The 20,722-nt window shown below is 41.5% G+C and overlaps 1 protein-coding gene across 1 annotated transcript; it reads right to left on the bottom strand.

Annotated features, from left to right (window-relative positions):
• Positions 1 to 1,095: 1,095 nt before the first annotated feature.
• On the bottom strand, positions 1,096 to 19,010 carry LOC133561803 (cytochrome c oxidase subunit 6B1). The gene is made up of 4 exons (XM_061915372.1): positions 18,860 to 19,010; positions 11,223 to 11,360; positions 3,761 to 3,861; positions 1,096 to 1,317 (listed from the first exon to the last, which is right to left on the bottom strand). Exons 2-4 carry the CDS (start codon positions 11,326 to 11,328, stop codon positions 1,264 to 1,266), a joined length of 261 nt encoding a protein of 86 aa, XP_061771356.1. The 5' UTR covers positions 11,329 to 11,360; positions 18,860 to 19,010; the 3' UTR covers positions 1,096 to 1,263.
• Positions 19,011 to 20,722: the final 1,712 nt, after the last annotated feature.

Raw genomic sequence — 20,722 nt, 5'->3', positions numbered from 1 at the left:
TTTTGATACAGTATTGACACACCTCTGTACATAAACTACGAGATGACTTTTAAGAGTTACATAAAGGTTAATAATGTACATACTGTATTGTTTACTTGTTGGAATTATTCTTTACAAAACTGAAATAAATCCCCAAACAACTTGGTGGTTGCTAAAAAGCGATTCAAAGTAATATTTTGATATTAACATCTTTGTACATAAATGACTTTTTAGATACATATAGGTTGATCAAGTCGCAGTTTACGCGTTCAAGTGCCCTTTAAAAAGCTGAAAACAACCCCAAACCACAACTGAGACCATTAGGAACTACATTTAGTGCCCTCTCATTTGTACAGATTGGCATTTACGTTCCAAAAACCCTTCATTGTAACTACAGCAAAGCATGGTGGGGAAAATAAACACGCCACAATGAATCTTCACCTTAATAATACAATAACATAGCCGTTCTACACCTCTGATTTCATAATAAAAATGTTCATATTTAGCACAAATGGCTGCATGTTGACCGTGCCCACCGGGGGGCAACATGCATTGTGCGCTGAATGAACTCTCGCAGGCCTGTCGGGACGTGTCGCAGCATAGTTTGCAGGATGTGGTAACAGAGGAAAACTACAGATGCAGATGAGCAACTGTTGTGTTGCGTAACTGCCAAACAATTAGCCCAGAAAGTGACGTCAAAGCTCGTGCAGTAGACATGTTGAAAAGAAAAATGTGGGACTGAAGTCAGCAGCGTTTCACTGTAAATACATTTGGAATATACTGTGCACAACACTGACACCGTGAGTTTACAGTCGGTATTACATTTCATCTTCAGCTTCAAATGTATGACACCATAGTAGTGTGGTAATAAACTTATATTTTTCACTTTTGCACTTATCCATCCATTTTCTACCGCTTATTCCCTTTGGGGTCGCGGGGGGCGCTGGTGCCTATCTCAGCTACAATCGGGCGGAAAGCGGGGTACACCCTGGACAACTCGCACATTTTGCACATTTATTGTTATTATTTTGTACGTATACATTAAAATAGTCCCAAGAATGATAACATTTATGGTTTTAAAGAGTAAGCGAAGTGTCTAATAAGGAGACTAAACAATACGTGTGTATTGTATTTATTTGAAGAAATAACAACAGTTGACTATACATCACATTGATACTTGCAGGTTGAAAGGTTGTTTAGTTAATAACGTGACTCGGCGGGAGGTATTAGATTTTAAGTAACTAAGTACATCCTGCTAAAGTCTTGTTTGATGATAACAATAAGTCAGATGTTCCCGGCGAAACTTCCATTCTCTATCTGCTCGTCCCATCTTTCCACCTGCAGGAGAACAATCAGACATTAGTGATGATATTGTGACCAAACAAATAAGTCAGACAGAATTCCAAAAGACATGATTTTGATGTTCCTGAGAAACATTTTATTTGAATGATTTCTCTCTAGAATCACTACTTTTATCCTGCAATATCCAACCATCTTCTGCACCTTCAACTGTAATTGCAATGTAACGTCGTTCAAATGAGCAAAATAGAACAACGAGACAGCAGTTATAATGATCTAATTTTTAAACATTGCAAAAAAACAATTGGATTTTATTAACAAAAAAAATTCATATTAATCAACCTAATATTGGTACCGTTGAATTCCAGGTTGCTAGGAAATTGGTACCGTATCGGTTCAAACGGGAACAGAACCCATCCCCAGTTGTATTACTATTTGTTATTATTGAAAGGATTCTATTATAGATGTAAATGATGAACACTTTGGATCAAAATGACCATTTGTATCACTATTATCAGGGTATAATCAAGAAGAAGAAACTTAAAATATTGCTGTAGCTTCTGAAATGTCCCTTTACTTTGAGTGTTTTAAAAATTGTGTTTTTTCCTTTTTAATTGGTGTTTTTTAATAGGAAAAAAAAACAATTGCAAAAATAATATCCTAGTTGCTCGGACAGTAATATGTTTACGTAAGTTTAGATTGGGGTTTGTTGTTTCTTAAAGAGGAAACAGGTTAATGGCTCTTGTTTTCATGTATGCATTTAAGCTACCTACCGATTAGTAAATGAGCAATATCACCAAATTCATCAAAGTGCGGTTAATAATTAAATGTTTGATAATTTTACTGTGAAACAGTAATACTACCCATTGGAAGTTTTTAATAATTTTTTACGTTCCGATATAAACAATATTAAGAAATTAACATTTTCTAAACATACTGCTTTAATACCATTTTCCCCTAACAATACATAATTTCCAACTTTACTTACAGTGGGGCAAAAAAGTATTAAGTCAGCCACCGATTGTGCAAGTTCTCCCACTTAAAATGATGACAGAGGTCTGTCATTTTCATCACTGGTACACTTCAACTGCGAGACAGAAACAGTAGGTATGGTGTTCTTGGGATGCAACTCAGTATTCTTCTTCCTCCAAACACGGCGAGTTGAGTTTATACCAAAAAGTTCTCTTTTGGTTTTCATCTGACCAGATGACATTCTCTCAATCCTCTGCTGTATCATCCATGTATCCATTTGGGTATGAACTCAACTCGTCGTGTTGGAGGAAGAAGAATACTGCGTTGCATCCCAAGAACACCACACCTACTGTGAAGCATGCGGGTGGAAACATCATGCTTTGGGGCTGTTTTTCTGCTAAGGGGACAGGACGATTGATCTGTGTTAACGAAAGAATGAATGGGGCCATGTATCGTGAGATTTTGAGCTAAAACATCCTTCCTTCAATGAGAGTTTTGAATGGTTGACCAAATACTTATTTTCCACCATTATTTACAAATAAATTCTTTAAAATTCCTACAATGTGAAATTCTGGATTTTTTAATCACATTCTGTCTCTCACAGTTGAAGTGTACCTATGATGAAAATGACAGACCTCTGTCATCATTTTAAGTGGGAGAACTTGCACAATTGGTGGCTGACTAAATACTTTTTTGCCCCACTGTATGTACGGTATTTTTCGGACTATAAGTCGCAGTTGTTTTCATAGTTTGGCCGGGTGTGCGACTTTTACCCAGGAGCGACTTATGTGTGAAACTATTAACACATTACCGTAAAATATCAAATAATATCATGTAGCTCATTCACGTAAGAGACTAGACGTATAAGAGTTCATGGGATTTAGCGATTAGGAGTGACAGATTGTTTGGTAAACGTATAGCATGTTTTATATGTTATAGTTATTTGAATGACTCTTACCATAATATGTTACGTTAACATACGAGGCACCTTCTCAGTTGGTTATTTATGCGTCATGAAACGTACACTTATTCAGCCTGTTGTTCAGAATTCTTTATTTATTTTAAATTGCCTTTCAAATGTCTATTCTGGGTGTTGGGTTTTATCAAATAAATTTCCCCCAAAAATGCGACTTATATGTATATTTTTTCTTCTTTGTTATGCTTTTTCAGCAGGTGCGATTTATACTCCGGAGCGACTTATAGTCCGAAAATACGGTAATTTGATTGTTCAAAAAATAAACAATATTTGTGGTATTACTGTTTCATCCTGTACTTAATTTGGTGTTGCACCACCTCCTTCTCAAGATTTTTATTTGAGTGTGTACTGATCCGATACTGATATCGATTAAGTATTGGATGCGACGTGTCAAATACTAATATGTACTATGATTTGTGCTGATATCGTATCGGATTAATAGTAGTGTCGGCCAATAGTCAAGGTTCTAATATCAGTCGTGCAAAAGTTGTATCAGCGTGCACACCTCTAGTTTAAATATACATTTAAACTCACCCAGGTCATGGGACAAATGCTTTTGTAGACCCTCTGGTACCACTGACAGGGGGTTATGTCCTGGTCTTTGGCCGCCAGGGCCTTGTTGCACCTGTGGAAGTCTGGGAAATAAAACAATAAAGCCGCCTTAGGCAATGGACAACTCACTTGGACGATGACTTCTGCGCCGATGGAAAGCAAGCAGTCATAAAAAAAAAAAACTATAGCAGAAGTTGCAAAATAGGAGATTTCAGAATAAGAGTCTCCACATAAATTTGCATAGTCATCGAGCAGCAGACCAATAATGACAGTCCAGAGACTCTTGCACACAGAAATGAAGGAATTAAACTGAGAATCTACTTGAACTTTAAGAAGTGAAAAATAACATGCGAGTAAGAAAAAACAGAATACAAATTCCTATTCACATTTGTACAGCAAGTGTACCCGTTTGTTCCTTAAACCAGTGTTTTTCAACCACTAGTGTGCCGTGAGATAGTCTGGTGTGCCGTGGGAGATTATCTAATTTCACACATTTGAGGGAAAAATATTTTTTGCAAATAATAGTATGCAAATGATGTGTTTTGAGTGTCTATGCTGTATAGAGCTCGGCAGAGTAACCGTGTAATACTCTTCCATGTCAGTAGGTGGCAGCAGGTAGCTAGTTGCTTTGGAGATGTCGGAAACAGCGGGAGGCAGCGTGCAGGTAATAGGGTGTCTAATGCTTAAACAAAGAAGAAACAAAAGGAAAGTGCCCATAAGAAAAGGCATTGAAGCTTAAGGAAGGCTATGCAGAACAAAACTAAAACTGAACTGGCTACAAAGTAAAACAAAAACAGAATGCTGGACGACAGCAAAGTCTTACTGTGGAGCAAAGATGGCGTCCACAAAGAAGGATAAAAGTTGCTAAAACAAAGTAGAAGCAGGAAGACATGAAACTGGTACAGGAAAATACCAAAAAAAGAAAAAAAGTCACCAAAATAGGAGCGCAAAACAAGAACTAAAATACTACACACAAGAAAACAACAAAAAACCCTAAATAAATCAGGGTGTTATGTGACAGGTGGTGACAGTACACCTACTTTGAGACAAGAGCTATATTGATTCATGCTTGGTTGTGGTTTGAATTCATATCCAACAATTGCGACAACGACTTTTTACTGTCAACTGAGTTTAGTTTTTTATTGATTTCTGTTGGTGGTGTGCCTCCGCATTTTTTCAACGCAAAAAATGTGCTTTGGCTCAAAAAAGGTTGAAAAACACTGCCTTAAACAAATACAGTGCAGCTTAGAGTACCATTGGCTCCCAAAAGGGTTGTCAAAAGAACCGATACTTTGATACCAACAAGTGAAAAGACCTGCAATCAAAATGATCTTGACCACAAGGAACTAGTTGATATAATTTGTGTACATAATGCTTTGACTTAAAATATTGGTAAAAATTGTCCAATTATAGATTTCATCAAAACTTGCGAAGATTTCTACATTTTCGTTTGAATCTAAACAAAGAAAACCAGTGCTGTTGGAATATAATGGGCTTATAAAGATAGTAGTTACATGTTTTGCTCTCCTCTCTGAGCTGCTACCTTACCGTGGTAGAGGAGTTTGCGTGTCCCAATGATCCTAGGAGCTATGTTGTCTGGGGGTTTTCATGCCCCCTGGTAGGGTCTCCCAAGACAAACGGGTCCTAGGTGAGTGATCAGACAAAGAGCAGCTCAAAGACTTCTATGGAATTACAACGAAATGAACCCAGATTTCCCTCGCCCGGACGTGGGTCACCGGGGCCCCGCTCTGGAGCCAGGCCCGGAGTTGGGGCACGATGGCGAGCGCCTGGTGGTCGGGCCTGTTCCCATGGGGCCCGGCCGGGCACAGCCCGAAGAGGCAACGTGGGTCATCCCTCCAATGGGCTCACCACTCATAGGAGGGGCCATAGAGGTCGGGTGCATTGTGAGCTGGGCGGCAGCCGAAGGCAGGGCACTTGGCGGTCCGATCCTCGGCTACAGAACCTAGCTCTTGGGACGTGGAACGTCACCTCACTGGGGGGGAAGGAGCCTGAGCTAGTGCGCGAGGTAGAGAAGTTCCGGCTGGATATAGTCGGACTCACCTCGACGCACAGCAAGGGCTCTGGAACCAGTTCTCTCGAGAGGGACTGGACCCTCTTCCACTCTGGCGTTGCCGGCAGTGAGAGGCGACGGGCTGGGGTGGCAATTCTGGTTGCCCCCCGGCTCAAAGCCTGTACGTTTGAGTTCAACCCAGTGGACGAGAGGGTAGCTTCCCTTCGCCTTCGGGTGGGGGGACGGGTCCTGACTGTTGTTTGTGCTTACGCACCAAACAGCAGTTCAGAATACCCACCCTTTTTGGGTACACTCGAGGGAGTACTGGAAAGTGCTCCTCCGGGTGATTCCCTTGTCCTACTGGGAGACTTCAACGCTCATGTTGGCAACGACAGTGAAACCTGGAGAGGCGTGATTGGGAAGAATGGTCGCCCGGATCTAAACCCGAGTGGTGTTTTGTTATTGGACTTTTGTGCTCGTCACAGTTTGTCGATAACAAACACCATGTTCAAACATAAGGGTGTCCATATGTGCACTTGGCACCAGGACACCCTAGGCCGCAGTTCCATGATCGACTTTGTAGTTGTGTCATCGGATTTGCGGCCTTATGTTTTGGACACTCGGGTGAAGAGAGGGGCGGAGCTTTCTACCGATCACCACCTGGTGGTGAGTTGGCTGCGATGGTGGGGGAGGATGCCGGACAGACCTGGCAGGCCCAAACGCATTGTGAGGGTCTGCTGGGAACGTCTGGCAGAGTCTCCAGTCAGAGAGAGTTTCAATTCACACCTCCGGGAGAACTTTGAACACTTCACGAGGGAGGTGCGGGACATTGAGTCCGAGTGGACCATGTTCCGAACCTCTATTGTCGAGGCGGCTGATTGGAGCTGTGGCCGCAAGGTTGTTGGTGCCTGTCGTGGCGGTAATCCCAGAACCCGTTGGTGGACACCAGCAGTGAGGGATGCCGTCAAGCTGAAGAAGGAGTCCTATCGGGTTCTTTTGGCTCATAGGACTCCGGAGGCAGTGGACGGGTACCGACGGGCCAAGCGGTGTGCAGCTTTAGCGGTCGCGGAGGCAAAAACTCGGACATGGGAAGAGTTCGGGGAAGCCATGGAAAACGACTTCCGGACGGCTTCGAAGCGATTCTGGACCACCATACGGCGCCTCAGGAAGGGGAAGCAGTGCACTATCAACACCGTGTATGGTGCGGATGGTGTTCTGCTGACTTCGACTGCGGATGTTGTGGATCGGTGGAGGGAATACTTCGAAGACCTCCTCAATCCCACCAACACGTCTTTCTTTGAGGAAGCGGTGCCTGGGGAATCTGTAGTGGACTCTCCTATTTCTGGGGCTGAGGTCGCTGAGGTAGTTAAAAAGCTCCTCGGCGGCAAGGCCCCGGGGGTGGATGAGATCCGCCCGGAGTTCCTTAAGGCTCTGGATGCTGTGGGGCTGTCTTGGTTGACAAGACTCTGCAGCATCGCGTGGACATCGGGGGCGGTACCTCTGGATTGGCAGACCGGGGTGGTGGTCCCTCTCTTTAAGAAGGGGGACCGGAGGGTGTGTTCCAACTATCGTGGGATCACACTCCTCAGCCTTCCCGGTAAGGTTTATTCAGGTGTACTGGAGAGGAGGCTTCGCCGGATAGTCGAACCTCGGATTCAGGAGGAACAGTGTGGTTTTCGTCCTGGTCGTGGAACTGTGGACCAGCTCTATACTCTCGGCAGGGTTCTTGAGGGTGCATGGGAGTTTGCCCAACCAGTCTACATGTGCTTTGTGGACTTGGAGAAGGCATTCGACCGTGTCCCTCGGGAAGTCCTGTGGGGAGTGCTCAGAGAGTATGGGGTATCGGAATGTCTTATTGTGGCAGTCCGCTCCCTGTATGATCAGTGTCAGAGCTTGGTCCGCATTGCTGGCAGTAAGTCGGACACGTTTCCAGTGAAGGTTGGACTCCGCCAAGGCTGTCCTTTGTCACCGATTCTGTTCATAACTTTTATGGACAGAATTTCTAGGCGCAGTCAAGGCGTTGAGGGGTTCCGGTTTGGTGGCCACGGGATTAGGTCTCTGCTTTTTGCAGATGATGTAGTCCTGATGGCTTCATCTGGCCGGGATCTTCAGCTCTCACTGGATCGGTTCGCAGCCGAGTGTGAAGCGACCGGAATGAGAATCAGCACCTCCAAGTCCGAGTCCATGGTTCTCGCCCGGAAAAGGGTGGAGTGCCATCTCCGGGTTGGGGAGGAGACCCTGCCCCAAGTGGAGGAGTTCAAGTACCTAGGAGTCTTGTTCACGAGTGGGGGAAGAGTGGATCGTGAGATCGACAGGCGGATCGGTGCTTACAATTCAAGGAACCTAACTCTGGGAGCCATGTTGTGTTTTTTATATGCTTAATCCATTCCACAATTTACCTACACATACTGACTACTAAGGGTTTTAAGTGCGGTCGGTCGGTCGGTGGATAGATGGATAGGTAGATAGGTAGATAGGTAGATAGGTAGATAGGTAGATAGATAGATAGATAGATAGATAGATAGATAGATAGATAGATAGATAGATAGATAGATAGATAGATAGATAGATAGATAGATAGATAGATATAGTACTTTGATTTCTTCAGGAGAGTTCCCTCGAGAAAATTTAAATTCCAGTAGCAGTGTACAGAATCGCGATCAAATTTAAGAAGTAAATAATGGGGTATAAATGGAAACAAAATAGAAAAATATTACAAGAAGAATAAAAATAAAAAGCAACAATGAGAATAAAAATAAAACAGTAAAATAAGAATATAACAAGAGAAACTAGGCAGTAGTGACCATGTTATGAAAAACTATTGTACTGTTATTGTTTTGCATCCCCTGTCATCCGAGTACCCCCTATTCCCCTAGAGAGGAGTTGTACAGTCTAATGAATGGCGTGTGGGACAAAAAAGTTTTTGAGTCTATTAATCCTGCACTTGGGATAAAGCAGTCAAGCACTCAACAGGCTCCTCTGGCTACTGAAAACGCTATGCAGAGGGTGACTGGCATCATCCAGGATGCTCACTAGTTTTTCCACAGTCCTCTCCTCTGCCACCGTCACCAGTGAGTCCAGTTTTATTACGATCGTAGAACAGGTACGCCTGTTCAGTTTCTCCAGTCTGGAGGAGAATACTAAGGCTTAGCGTTATGGTTGAAATCTGTATCACAATACGAGTGTTTTATATCAGTCAATATGGATAGTGAGATATTTGTTATGACTTATCGATAAGAACTGGGAGAAACATTTATTAAATGTAAAAATTTTTATTTCAAAGGTAACCTTCCTTTGATTATACTCAAATCCCCTTTGCTATCAGGGCAGAAAAGAAAGGAAATGTCAACACGAGCATGGAAAACACTCAATGTTAACACATTTGTAAGACCTATCTACCGTATTTTTCTGACTATAAGTCGCAGTTTGGCCGGGGGTGCGACTTATACTCGGGAGCGACTTATGTGTGAAATTATTAACACATTACCGTAAAATATCAAATAATATTATTCAGCTCATTCACGTAAGAGACTAGACGTATAAGATTTCATGGGATTTAGCGATTAGGAGCGACAGATTGTTTGGTAAAGGTATAGCATGTTCTATATGTTATAGTTATTAGAATGACTCTTACCATAATATGTTACGTTAACATACCAGGCACCTTCTCAGTTGGTTATTTATGCGTCATATAACGTACACTTATTCAGCCTGTTGTTCACTATTCTTTATTTATTTCAAATTGCCTTTCAAATGTCTATTCTTGGTGTTGGGTTTTATCAAATAAATTTCCGAAAAAAATGAGACTTAAACTACAGTGCGACTTATACATATGTTTTTTGTTTTTTTATTATGCATTTTTGGCAGGTGTGGCTTATACTCCGGAGCGACTTATAGTCCAAAAAATAAGATGTACGCTTTTAAAATTATTGTGCAAAAAAAAAAAAATATGTAAGAAACACTTTAAGTGTAACAAAACCGTGCAAAGTGAAAAAATGTCAACATAGAAAAACCAGAGAAGAAAAATGTTCTGCAAGTTTAGTGCCAGGAAGTTCAAATTAGAGCTTTGCTCTAAAGTGTGAGCGCAGCTAAGGTGGTGTGTGGTATAAGCGGTCTTGGTGGGCACGAGCGCCTTGCATCATTTACACACCACATTGGTCTGACTACAGTCCCTTTAACAAAAAAAAAAAAAGTCAAGTGACTTTTCCTCTTTTATTCACAAGTTCTTCATTTTTATTTTCTCTGCTGACCCCAAGCAAAGAATCCACCACCAGACAAGTGCCGCAAATTAGTTAGACATAGCCTTGAAGAGTGTTTTAAACATGCAGCATGCTAACAGCATATGTAAATATATGATCAGTAGGGTTGGGTATCGTTTGAATTCGAACGATTTCAATTCCGATTTTTTGTTTCGATTCCGATTCCTGACGATTCTCGATTCTTTCTTTTAAAAAAAAATAAAAAGGCAGGGTCAAAAAAAATGTTTAGGATATTTTAAATGAGCTAGCTAACCTACAGTCTTTCTGAATGAAATAGTCTGACATTCTCCATCAATTTTAATTCTATTAACATTTTATGAACTTTACTATAAATTCCTCACAGGGCTGTTTTCAACTAGAATATAAATATCAAATCTATGAACTTGAATATAAATATTATAAATTATGAATACATTTTCACAGGGGTACACTTTCATCAAGAGAGCTTTATTTTTGAAAACATCTTGAAAACACATTTACACATAAGTGTATGATGCTGCAGGAAACCTCATGAAAACATATTTACACACACAAGTGTATGATGCTTTAGGTACTTAAACATGTTACCGTGCTCCCACTGATGGGCTAACCTGGTGCAGAAAAGCAAATAATCAAGAAACAACTTGCAAAACCCAGTCCATATTAGCAGCAGGCACAGTATAAAATCAGAGACAGTTCTTGTTTAGGAAAATGACCACATCCGCCTTCTCAGGCAGGATGCGTGAACGTTCTGGACAGATAGTGTCTCCTGTTGAAGACGGGACACGCATTTATTTGTACTCCATAAACTCGGAGGTGCTTCATCATGTTCGACGTGCACCCTTCTATCGAATCCTATCGCACGTGTTACATTTCGCCGATATTTCATTTTTTTTCAGTAAAATAAAGCCACACACCGACGCCCGCTATCCATGCTTGACTGACTCGCTCGGCTACATAGGCTCGGCTATGCTAACACTCCGGCGATGGGCGCTTTTTTGTTGGTGTTCAGCGGCTTCTTCTTCCGGGTCGGCGGACTTATTATTTTTTTCCGGTCGGCGGACTGGGTATTGAAACTAGGAATCGAAATTTAAACTTTTGAACGATTCCGGGAGAATCAGAAAGTTATTACCGGTTCCAATCGATACTCAATACCCAACCCTAATGATCAGTGGCATCATGTGTTGATCCTCACCCAGGTAGTTCTGGTAGCAGTTGCGGGTCTGGTTGGTGTTGGGGAATCGGGCGTCAAAGGGCGCAGTCCTGTAGTTCTTGATCTTGTCCTCAATGGTATCCGACATGTTTGCTGGCCCCGATGCAAAGTTTAACAACACTGTTTCCACAGGACACACATGCGCATACAACAATATTAATTTGAACAACAACACTGTTATAACAACGATACAGTCTAAACGAGCCTGAGCCAAATACATGAACTCGGCACGGTTTCAGGGCTCGAAATCAACCGCAGCAACCACCGCAAGTGTCGTGACCGCTCTCGTCTTTACCTTCTAAATGTGCGTGTTTATAAAAAATAAAATAAAAAATAAAAAATTTAGTATATGTAGTTTTCGAAAATGTTGAGCACATTTAAAATTACCACGATAATATTAACTGTGATCGTTACGGTCACAAAAACCAGGATAAGAAATGTATTCATTCAATATGTAGGATTTCAGCAGGATCAACCCCAGTCTGCTGACATGTTAGCACAGTGGTAGATTTTTTTTTTAAACGTTTATAATTATAAAGGATAATCTTTTATCAACTGATTGCAATAATGTAAATTTGTTTTAACTATTAAACGCCGATTGTAGCTGAGATAGGCGCCAGCGCCCCCTGCGACCCCAAAAAAGAATAAGCGGTAGACAATGGATGGATGGATGGATGGACAAACCAAAAATATGACTTATTTGATCATTTTGAAAACATTGGACACAGTGTGTTGTCAAGCTTATGAGATGCGATGCAAGTGTAAGCCACTGTGACACTATTGTTCTTTTTTTTTCTTTTTTTAAATGCCCATCCATCCATCCATCCATCATCTTCCGCTTATCCGAGGTCGGGTCACGGAGGCAGCAGCCTAAGCAGGGAAGCCCAGACTTCCCTCTCCCCAGCCACTTCGTCTAGCTCTTCCTGGGGATCCCGAGGCGTTCCCAGGCCAGCCGGGAGACATAGTCTTCCCAACGTGTCCTGGGTCTTCCCGTGGCCTCCTACCGGTTGGACGTGCCCTAAACACCTCCCTAGGGAGGCGTTCGGGTGGCATCCTGACCAGATGCCCAAGCCACCTCATCTGGCTCCTCTCAATGTGGAGGAGCAGCGGCTTTACTTTGAGTTCCTCCCGGATGGCAGAGCTTCTCACCCTATCTCTAAGGGAGAGCCCCGCCACCCGGCGGAGGAAACTCATTTCGGCCGCTTGTACCCGTGATCTTATACTTCCGGTCATGACCCAAAGCTCATGACCATAGGTGAGGATGGGAACGTAGATTGACCGGTAAATTGAGAGCTTTGCCTTCCGGCTCAGCCCCTTCTTCACCACAACGGATCGATACAACGTCCGCATTACTGAAGACGCCGCACCGACCCGCCTGTCGATCTCACGATCCACTCTTCCCCCACTCGTGAACAAGACTCCTAGGTACTTGAACTCCTCCACTTGGGGCAGGGTCTCCTCCCCAACCCGGAGATGGCACTCCACCCTTTTCCGGGCGAGAACCATGGACTCGGACTTGGAGGTGCTGATTCTCATTCCGGTCGCTTCACACTCGGCTGCGAACCGATCCAGTGAGAGCTGAAGATCCCGGCCAGATGAAGCCATCAAGACCACATCATCTGCAAAAAGCAGAGACCTAATCCCGCGGCCACCAAACCGGAACCCTTCAACGCCTTGACTGCGCCTAGGAATTCTGTCCATAAAAGTTATGAACAGAATCGGTGACAAAGGACAGCCTTTGCGGAGTCCAACCCTCACTGGAAACGTGTCCGACTTACTGCCATCAATGCGGACCAAGCTCTGACACTGATCATACAGGGAGCGGACCGCCATAATAAAACAGTCCGGTACCCCAGACTCTCTGAGCACTCCCCACAGGACTTCCCGAGGGACACGGTCGAATGCCTTCTCCAAGTCCACAAAGCACATGTAGACTGGTTGGGCAAACTCCCATGCACCCTCAAGAACCCTGTCGAGAGTATAGAGCTGGTCCACAGTTCCACGACCAGGACGAAAACCACACTGTTCCTCCTGAATGCTAGGTTCGACTATGCGGCGTAGACATTTTTTTAAATGTCTAATGATAATGTCAATGAGGGATTTTTAATGACTGCTATGCTGAAATTATAACTAATATTGATACTGTTGGTGATAATATTTATTTTGAAATGCTATGAAAAATCAATCATAATGAGTTAGCCAAATTAGAAACAATGTTTTTACCAAGATACCAAGATGGCGGCGCCCGGACGGGCTGCGCTCTCGAGGAGCTCCTGCTAAAGATGGGACATTTGGCAGAAATACCGGACAATTCCACAAACTTTATGGCTGGCTCACATCGTGGTCACTCCGTGATCACGTACGACCGCCAGACACTTCTGGATGTGGACATGTCGGGCCGTTTTGGACCGATAGACGCGTGCGTGCTAAACGTGCTAACTAGCATGGGAATACATCGGCGGCTACATCCAGCGGCCTGTGAAGCAGGGGAGTCTAGTAGCAGCGGGGGCCGTCTACGGAGCAGACGCCAGCGGTGTGATCGGAAACGCGGATGCCGAGCGGGGCTAAAAACAAAGCAGAAGGCTAATCCCCACAGAACACCACTTTCCTCCATCCCGAAGACGGATTTAGATGAAAGATGCGAGACTTCTGGTCTGGGTAAGGAGTCTGTTAAATTAGAACAAGTTTTTTCTGCTTTGAGTGTTTCAGAGTTGGACATGTGTCTTACTGAGGTGGCTAACTATGATGCGTGCAGTTTATCAAAGCAACAAACAAACAATCGGAAAATCCCCGTTACTGAGGTGGCTAACCATGATGTGTGCAGTTTATCAAAGCAACAAACAAACAATCGGAAAATCCCCGTTACTGAGGTGGCTAACCATGATGCGTGCAGTTTATCAAAGCAACAATCAAACAATCGGAAAATTCCTGTCGTATCAATTCCTAGATATGGTCGTAACTATACTAAATGCACTGGGCATAATAAACACAACATTATTAATATTGCTACTACGGATAATTTGATCAAAAATTCCCTGAAACAGCCCACTACCTATAAAATAGGTTTTTTAAACATAAGATCATTGTCTCCTAAAACGTTGTTAGTTAATGATATTATCAGAGACAACAATCTTAACGTCATCGGTCTCAGCGAAACCTGGCTTAAACCAAACGACTTTTTTTCGCTAAATGAGGCATGTCCTCCTAACTTTACACATGCGCATATTGCCCGTCCGCTCAAAAGGGGTGGGGGGGTTGCACTAATATACAACGAAAACTTTAACCTTAGTCCTAACATAAATAATAAATATAAATCGTTTGAGGTGCTTACTATGAGGTCTGTCACACCGCTGCCTCTACACCTGGCTGTTATCTACCGCCCCCCAGGGCCCTATTCGGACTTTATTAATGAATTCTCAGAGTTCGTTGCTGATCTAGTGACACACGCCGATAATATAATCATAATGGGGGACTTTAATATCCATATGAATACCCCATCGGACCCACCGTGCGTAGCGCTCCAGACTGTAATTGATAGCTGTGGTCTCACACAAATAATAAATGAACCCACGCATCGCAACGGTAATACGATAGACCTAGTGCTTGTCAGGGGCATCACCGTTTCCAAAGTTACGATACTCCCGTATACTAAAGTATTGTCCGATCATTACCTTATAAAATTCGAGGTTCAGACGCATGTTCGTCAAACTAATAATAATAATAACTGCTATAGCAGCCGCAACATTAATACAGCCACAACGACAACTTTTGCTGACCTACTGCCCTCGGTAATGGCACCATTCCCAAAGTATGTGGGCTCTATTGATAACCTCACTAACAATTTTAACGACGCCTTGCGCGAAACCATTGATAACATAGCACCGCTAAAGTTAAAAAAGGCTCCAAAAAAGCGCACCCCGTGGTTTACAGAAGAAACTAGAGCTCAGAAATGATTATGTAGAAAGCTGGAACGCAAATGGCGCACGACTAAACTTGAGGTGCACCATCAAGCATGGAGTGATGGTTTAATAACTTATAAACGCATGCTTACCTTAGCTAAAGCTAAATATTACTCAAATCTCATCCACCGTAATAAAAACGATCCTAAATTTTTGTTTAGTACGGTAGCATCGCTAACCCAACAAGGGACTCCTTCCAGTAGCTCAACCCACTCAGCTGATGACTTTATGCAATTCTTTAGTAAGAAAATTGAAGTCATTAGAAAGGAGATTAAAGACAATGCGTCCCAGCTACAACGGGGTTCTATTAACACTGACACGATTGTATATACGGCGGATACTGCCCTCCAAAATAGTTTCTCTCGTTTTGAGGAAATAACATTAGAGGAATTGTTACAACGTGTAAATGGAATAAAACAGACAACATGTTTACTTGACCCTCTTCCTGGGAAACTGATCAAGGAGCTCTTTGTATTATTAGGTCCATCAGTGCTAAATATTATAAACTTATCACTCTCCTCGGGCACTGTTCCCCTAGCATTCAAAAAAGCGGTTATTCATCCTCTTCTTAAAAGACCTAACCTCGATCCTGACCTCATGGTAAATTACCGACCGGTGTCTCACCTTCCCTTTATTTCAAAAATCCTTGAAAAAATTGTTGCGGAGCAGTTAAATGAACACTTAGCGTCTAACAATCTATGTGAAACCTTTCAATCCGGTTTCAGGGCAAATCACTCCACGGAGACAGCCCTCGCAAAAATGACTAATGATCTATTGCTAACGATGGATTCTGATGCGTCATCTATGTTGCTGCTCCTCGATCTTAGCGCTGCTTTCGATACCGTCGATCATAATATTTTATTAGAACGTATCAAAACACGAATTGGTATGTCAGACTTAGCCCTGTCTTGGTTTAACTCTTATCTTACTGATAGGATGCAGTGTGTCTCCCATAACAATGTGACCTCGGACTACGTTAAGGTAACGTGTGGAGTTCCCCAGGGTTCGGTCCTTGGCCCTGCACTCTTCAGCATCTACATGCTGCCGCTAGGTGACATCATACGCAAATACGGTATTAGCTTTCACTGTTATGCTGATGACACCCAACTCTAGATGCCCCTAAGGCTGACCAACACGCCGGATTGTAGTCAGCTGGAGGCGTGTCTTAATGAAATTAAACAATGGATGTCCGCTAACTTTTTGCAACTCAACGCCAAAAAAACGGAAATGCTGATTATCGGTCCTGCTAGACACCGAACTCTATTTAATAATACAACTCTAACATTTGACAACCAAACAATTAAACAAGGCGACACGGTAAAGAATCTGGGTATTATCTTCGACCCAACTCTCTCCTTTGAGGCACACATTAAAAGCGTTACTAAAACGGCCTTCTTTCATCTCCGTAACATCGCTAAAATTCGCTCCATTCTGTCCACTAAAGACGCTGAGATCATTATCCATGCGTTTGTTACGTCTCGCCTCGACTACTGTAACGTATTATTTTCGGGTCTCCCTATGTCTAGCATTAAAAGATTACAGTTGGTACAAAATGCGGCTGCTAGACTTTTGACAAGAACAAGAAAGTTTGATCACATTACGCCTGTACTGGCTCACCTGCACTGGCTTCCTGTGCACTTAAGATGTGACTTTAAGGTTTTACTACTTACGTATAAAATACTACACGGTCTAGCTCCATCTTATCTTGCCGATTGTATTGTACCATATGTCCCGGCAAGAAATCTGCGTTCAAAGGACTCCGGCTTATTAGTGATTCCCAAAGCCCAAAAAAAGTCTGCGGGCTATAGAGCATTTTCCGTTCGGGCTCCAGTACTCTGGAATACCCTCCCGGTAACAGTTCGCGATGCCACCTCAGTAGAAGCATTTAAGTCTCACCTTAAAACTCATTTGTATACTCTAGCCTTTAAATAGACTCCCTTTTTAGACCAGTTGATCTGCCGTTTCTTTTCTTTTTCTTCTATGTCCCACTCTCCCGTGTGGAGGGGGTCCGGTCCGATCCGGTAGCCATGTACTGCTCGCCTGTGTATCGGCTGGGGACATCTCTGCGCTGCTGGTCCGCCTACGCTTGGGATGGTTTCCTGCTGGCTCCGCTGTGAACGGGACTCTCGCTGCTGTGTCTTGGATCCTCTTTGGACTGGACTCTCGCGACTGTGTTGTATCCATTGTGGATTGAACTTTCACAGTATCCTGTTAGACCCGCTCGACATCCATTGCTTTCCTCCTCTCTAAGGTTCTCATAGTCATCATTGTCACCGACGTCCCACTGGGTCATTATTGTCACCAATGTCCCACTGGGTGTGAGTTTTCCTTGCCCTTATGTGGGCCTACCGAGGATGTCGTGGTGGTTTGTGCAGCCCTTTGAGACACTAGTGATTTAGGGCTATATAAGTAAACATTGATTGATTGATTGATTGATTTTTGTTTCAATACTTTTGGTTTGTTCTGTGTCGTGTTTGTGTCTCCTCTCGATTGCTCTGTTTATTGCAGTTCTGAGTGTTGCTGGGTCAGGTTTGACTTTGGAATTGGATTGCATTGTTATGGTATTGCTGTGTAGTGGTTTGTTGGATTGATTGAAAAAAAAATGTAAAAAATAAAAAATAAAATAAAATAAAAATCGATTAAAAAAAAAAGAGAATCGATTCTTAATTGCAGAACGTATTTGATTCGTATTCGAATCGATTTTTCCCCACACCCTTAATATATACATATATATATATATAATATTATATATATATATATATATATATATATATATATATGCATTTTCTACCGCTTGTCCCTTTTATGGTCGCTGGAGCCTTTCTATATATATTATACATATACACACATAATTTATTACTATTATTGTAATATATATAATAATTTATTATGTGTATGTATATACATATATATATATATATATATATATATATATATATATATATATATATATATATATATACATACACACACACAAACACATATATGTATAATTATTATTATAATATATAAATTATCATGTATTATCATTATATATATATATATATAAATATATATATATATATATACACACACAGACACACATATATATATATATATATATATACACACACAGACACATACATATATATATATATATATATATATATATATATATGTGTGTGTGTGTGTGCGTGTGTATAATGCGCTTTGGAGCCCGTGCCTTGAAAAAAAATTTAAATCAAATGTGAGCCCTCCTTTAAGACAAAACTTGCCTTGAGCTTAAAAAGTTAAATTGTAATTTTAACATTGTTTCCACAGGACGCGCATGCGCATACGAAATTATTAATTTCAACAACTTTATTTTATCGATACAGTCTTAACCACCCTGAGCCAAATACATGAGCTAGCTACGGTTTACTTACACTATATTTTAAGAGAAACATACGTGACATTAAACATAATGTCAACGGAAACACAACATTTAAAACATTAAGACGACCGAATAGCGTCAGAGAGCTAGCTAGTGAAGGTGGCAATGCTAAAACTTAGCCCGTTTGTACACTTTTAAGAGGAAAAGACAGAAGATTGTTAAATATGTATTTGTAAAACTGTCGATAAAGCCAATAAAAGACCAAATAACAGCTATAAATGCACATTGTCGAGGAGAGACGAGCTAACCTTGAGAGCTTAACGGCGGTGTCCTTTCCCGGAGAGATGTATTTCCGGTTCGTACAAAGCATGCTGGGAAATGTTGTACGACACACCATGGTTAAAAGTGTTGCCTTTTTCTAAATTATTGTTAAATTAACTCAACCAAGACTTAAGTTATTACCATAACCTCACATGTTAAATATTATCATTAAATATGTTTTCTAAGGAATTCAGAAGCTGAAAAGGGGCGTAGATATGGGAAAGGACGCGCCCACTTGTGTTGCGTGCGCACGGCACGTCTGAGCTAGTAGGGGCAATGTTTCAAGGCCGTAGATATAAATAGAGTTGTCGACGCCATGTTTTACAGCGTGTTTACATCGCGGCCATCTTAGTAGGGGCCATTTTCCCATTTAAGGCGATGAGAGCATCTTACTGCTATGCTGTTTATTTTGTTTTAACGTGAAATCATTTGAATGAAATGTATTTTAAAAAAAGAAAAAAATCCAACAGATGGTATCAGAGGTGGGGAGTAACCTGCTACATTTACCCAGTTTAGGTAACTTTTGGGATCAATTCTATTTGTCAGACTAGTTTCAATGCAACATGGAGTTTAATTTGTAATTACATAAGCTTTTTTTTTTTTTACACTGTATTATTTAACAAAAATGTCAGTTTGCCAAAAATTTTCGAAGTGTGTGCAAACATGTGGTGAATAATAATTCAGTAAGTGCAGAAAAAAATCTGTATTAGCCGGTTCTGAGACAGGATACAGTCTTATATGTATCATGTCTGTGTGATTATGTTTTGTTTTTTGGACACTCAGTTCCGGTTTTTGCACTTCCTGGTTTGTTTTGTTACCATGACAACTAATTAGTTTTCACCTTGTCCTCATGTCACGCCCATGTCCTCATGTCTCACACCTGCTTTCACTAATCACCACAGTATTATTTAAGCCTGTCTGTTTCTGTTGTTCATCCTGGCAACATCCATGCTGCTTTTTTCTCATACCCTTTCTCGTCACAGTTAGTGTTTTTGTAATAGTTGTTGGTAGTTCTGCCATTGTGCAAGTTTTAGTTTATGTCCATAGTTTATGCCATAGTGCAAGTGTTTGTTTACGCAGCCAAGTTTTGTACTTCCATTGTGAGCGCTTTTTGTTTGTTCCTGTTTTTAGTTAGTGTTAAACTAAAAAGATGTACCTTCATTCACGCCTTGTTTGTGCCAACTTTCCTTTGCCTCGGAAAAACAATCCACTCCCAAGTCCTAGTCGTGACAATATGGAGGTTCATTTGAAGCTTTTTTTTACATAAAATGTATGTAACTCAATTATTTTCGTGTTAATAATATGAAATTATAATTTTTTGAATATAATTATGCTGACAATTTCATAAAATTAAATGAATTTAATGTCATAATTTCATAATTTAATTGTAATTTCTGGAAGTGGGTTTTGACGCAATTAATTTTGTTATACAGGGAAATTTAGCAAACTGGATTTTTAAAAATAATTGTTTTGCTCAGAAATATAATTCAATGTTTAGGAGTAAAACAATTAATTTGGCTGCATTCAGTCTAAAAAATTCAGTGTAAAAAAAATGCTTTTATAATATAGACACAAATGAATGCTTCACAAATGAATGCTTGTTACTTCTACTTGTATTTTTTACGAAGAATAAACGCTATTTTATTTGGTTGCACCGAGTTGAATTCAGAACGCTACATTTATTTACCTTCAAAACGTCCAAAAGCATGTTGTTTCAATGTTGTGTTGTACAGGGGACAAGCGGTAGAAAATGGATGGATGGAATATTGGGTGGAAAAGGACCAAAATTCAATGGTCAAATCATCGTCATAACCTGACATTGAATAAACGTCGTCAAAAAGCATGTTGTT

Source organism: Nerophis ophidion, linkage group LG11 (assembly GCF_033978795.1).
Source record: "Nerophis ophidion isolate RoL-2023_Sa linkage group LG11, RoL_Noph_v1.0, whole genome shotgun sequence".
NCBI classification, from domain to species: Eukaryota; Metazoa; Chordata; class Actinopteri; order Syngnathiformes; family Syngnathidae; genus Nerophis; species Nerophis ophidion.
The sequence above is the reverse complement of the archived record's forward strand: the minus strand, read 5'-3'. Positions and strand labels throughout refer to the sequence as shown.

Coding starts and splice junctions, on each gene's coding strand:
- LOC133561803 (XM_061915372.1), bottom strand. CDS start 11,328: ATGTCGGATACCATTGAGGACAAGATCAAGAACTACAGGACTGCGCCC. Junction 3,862..11,222: donor CTGCTACCAGAACTACCTGG/GTGAGGATCAAC, acceptor TTTATTTCCCAG/ACTTCCACAGGTGCAACAAG. Junction 1,318..3,760: donor GCATTTGTCCCATGACCTGG/GTGAGTTTAAAT, acceptor GTTCTCCTGCAG/GTGGAAAGATGGGACGAGCA.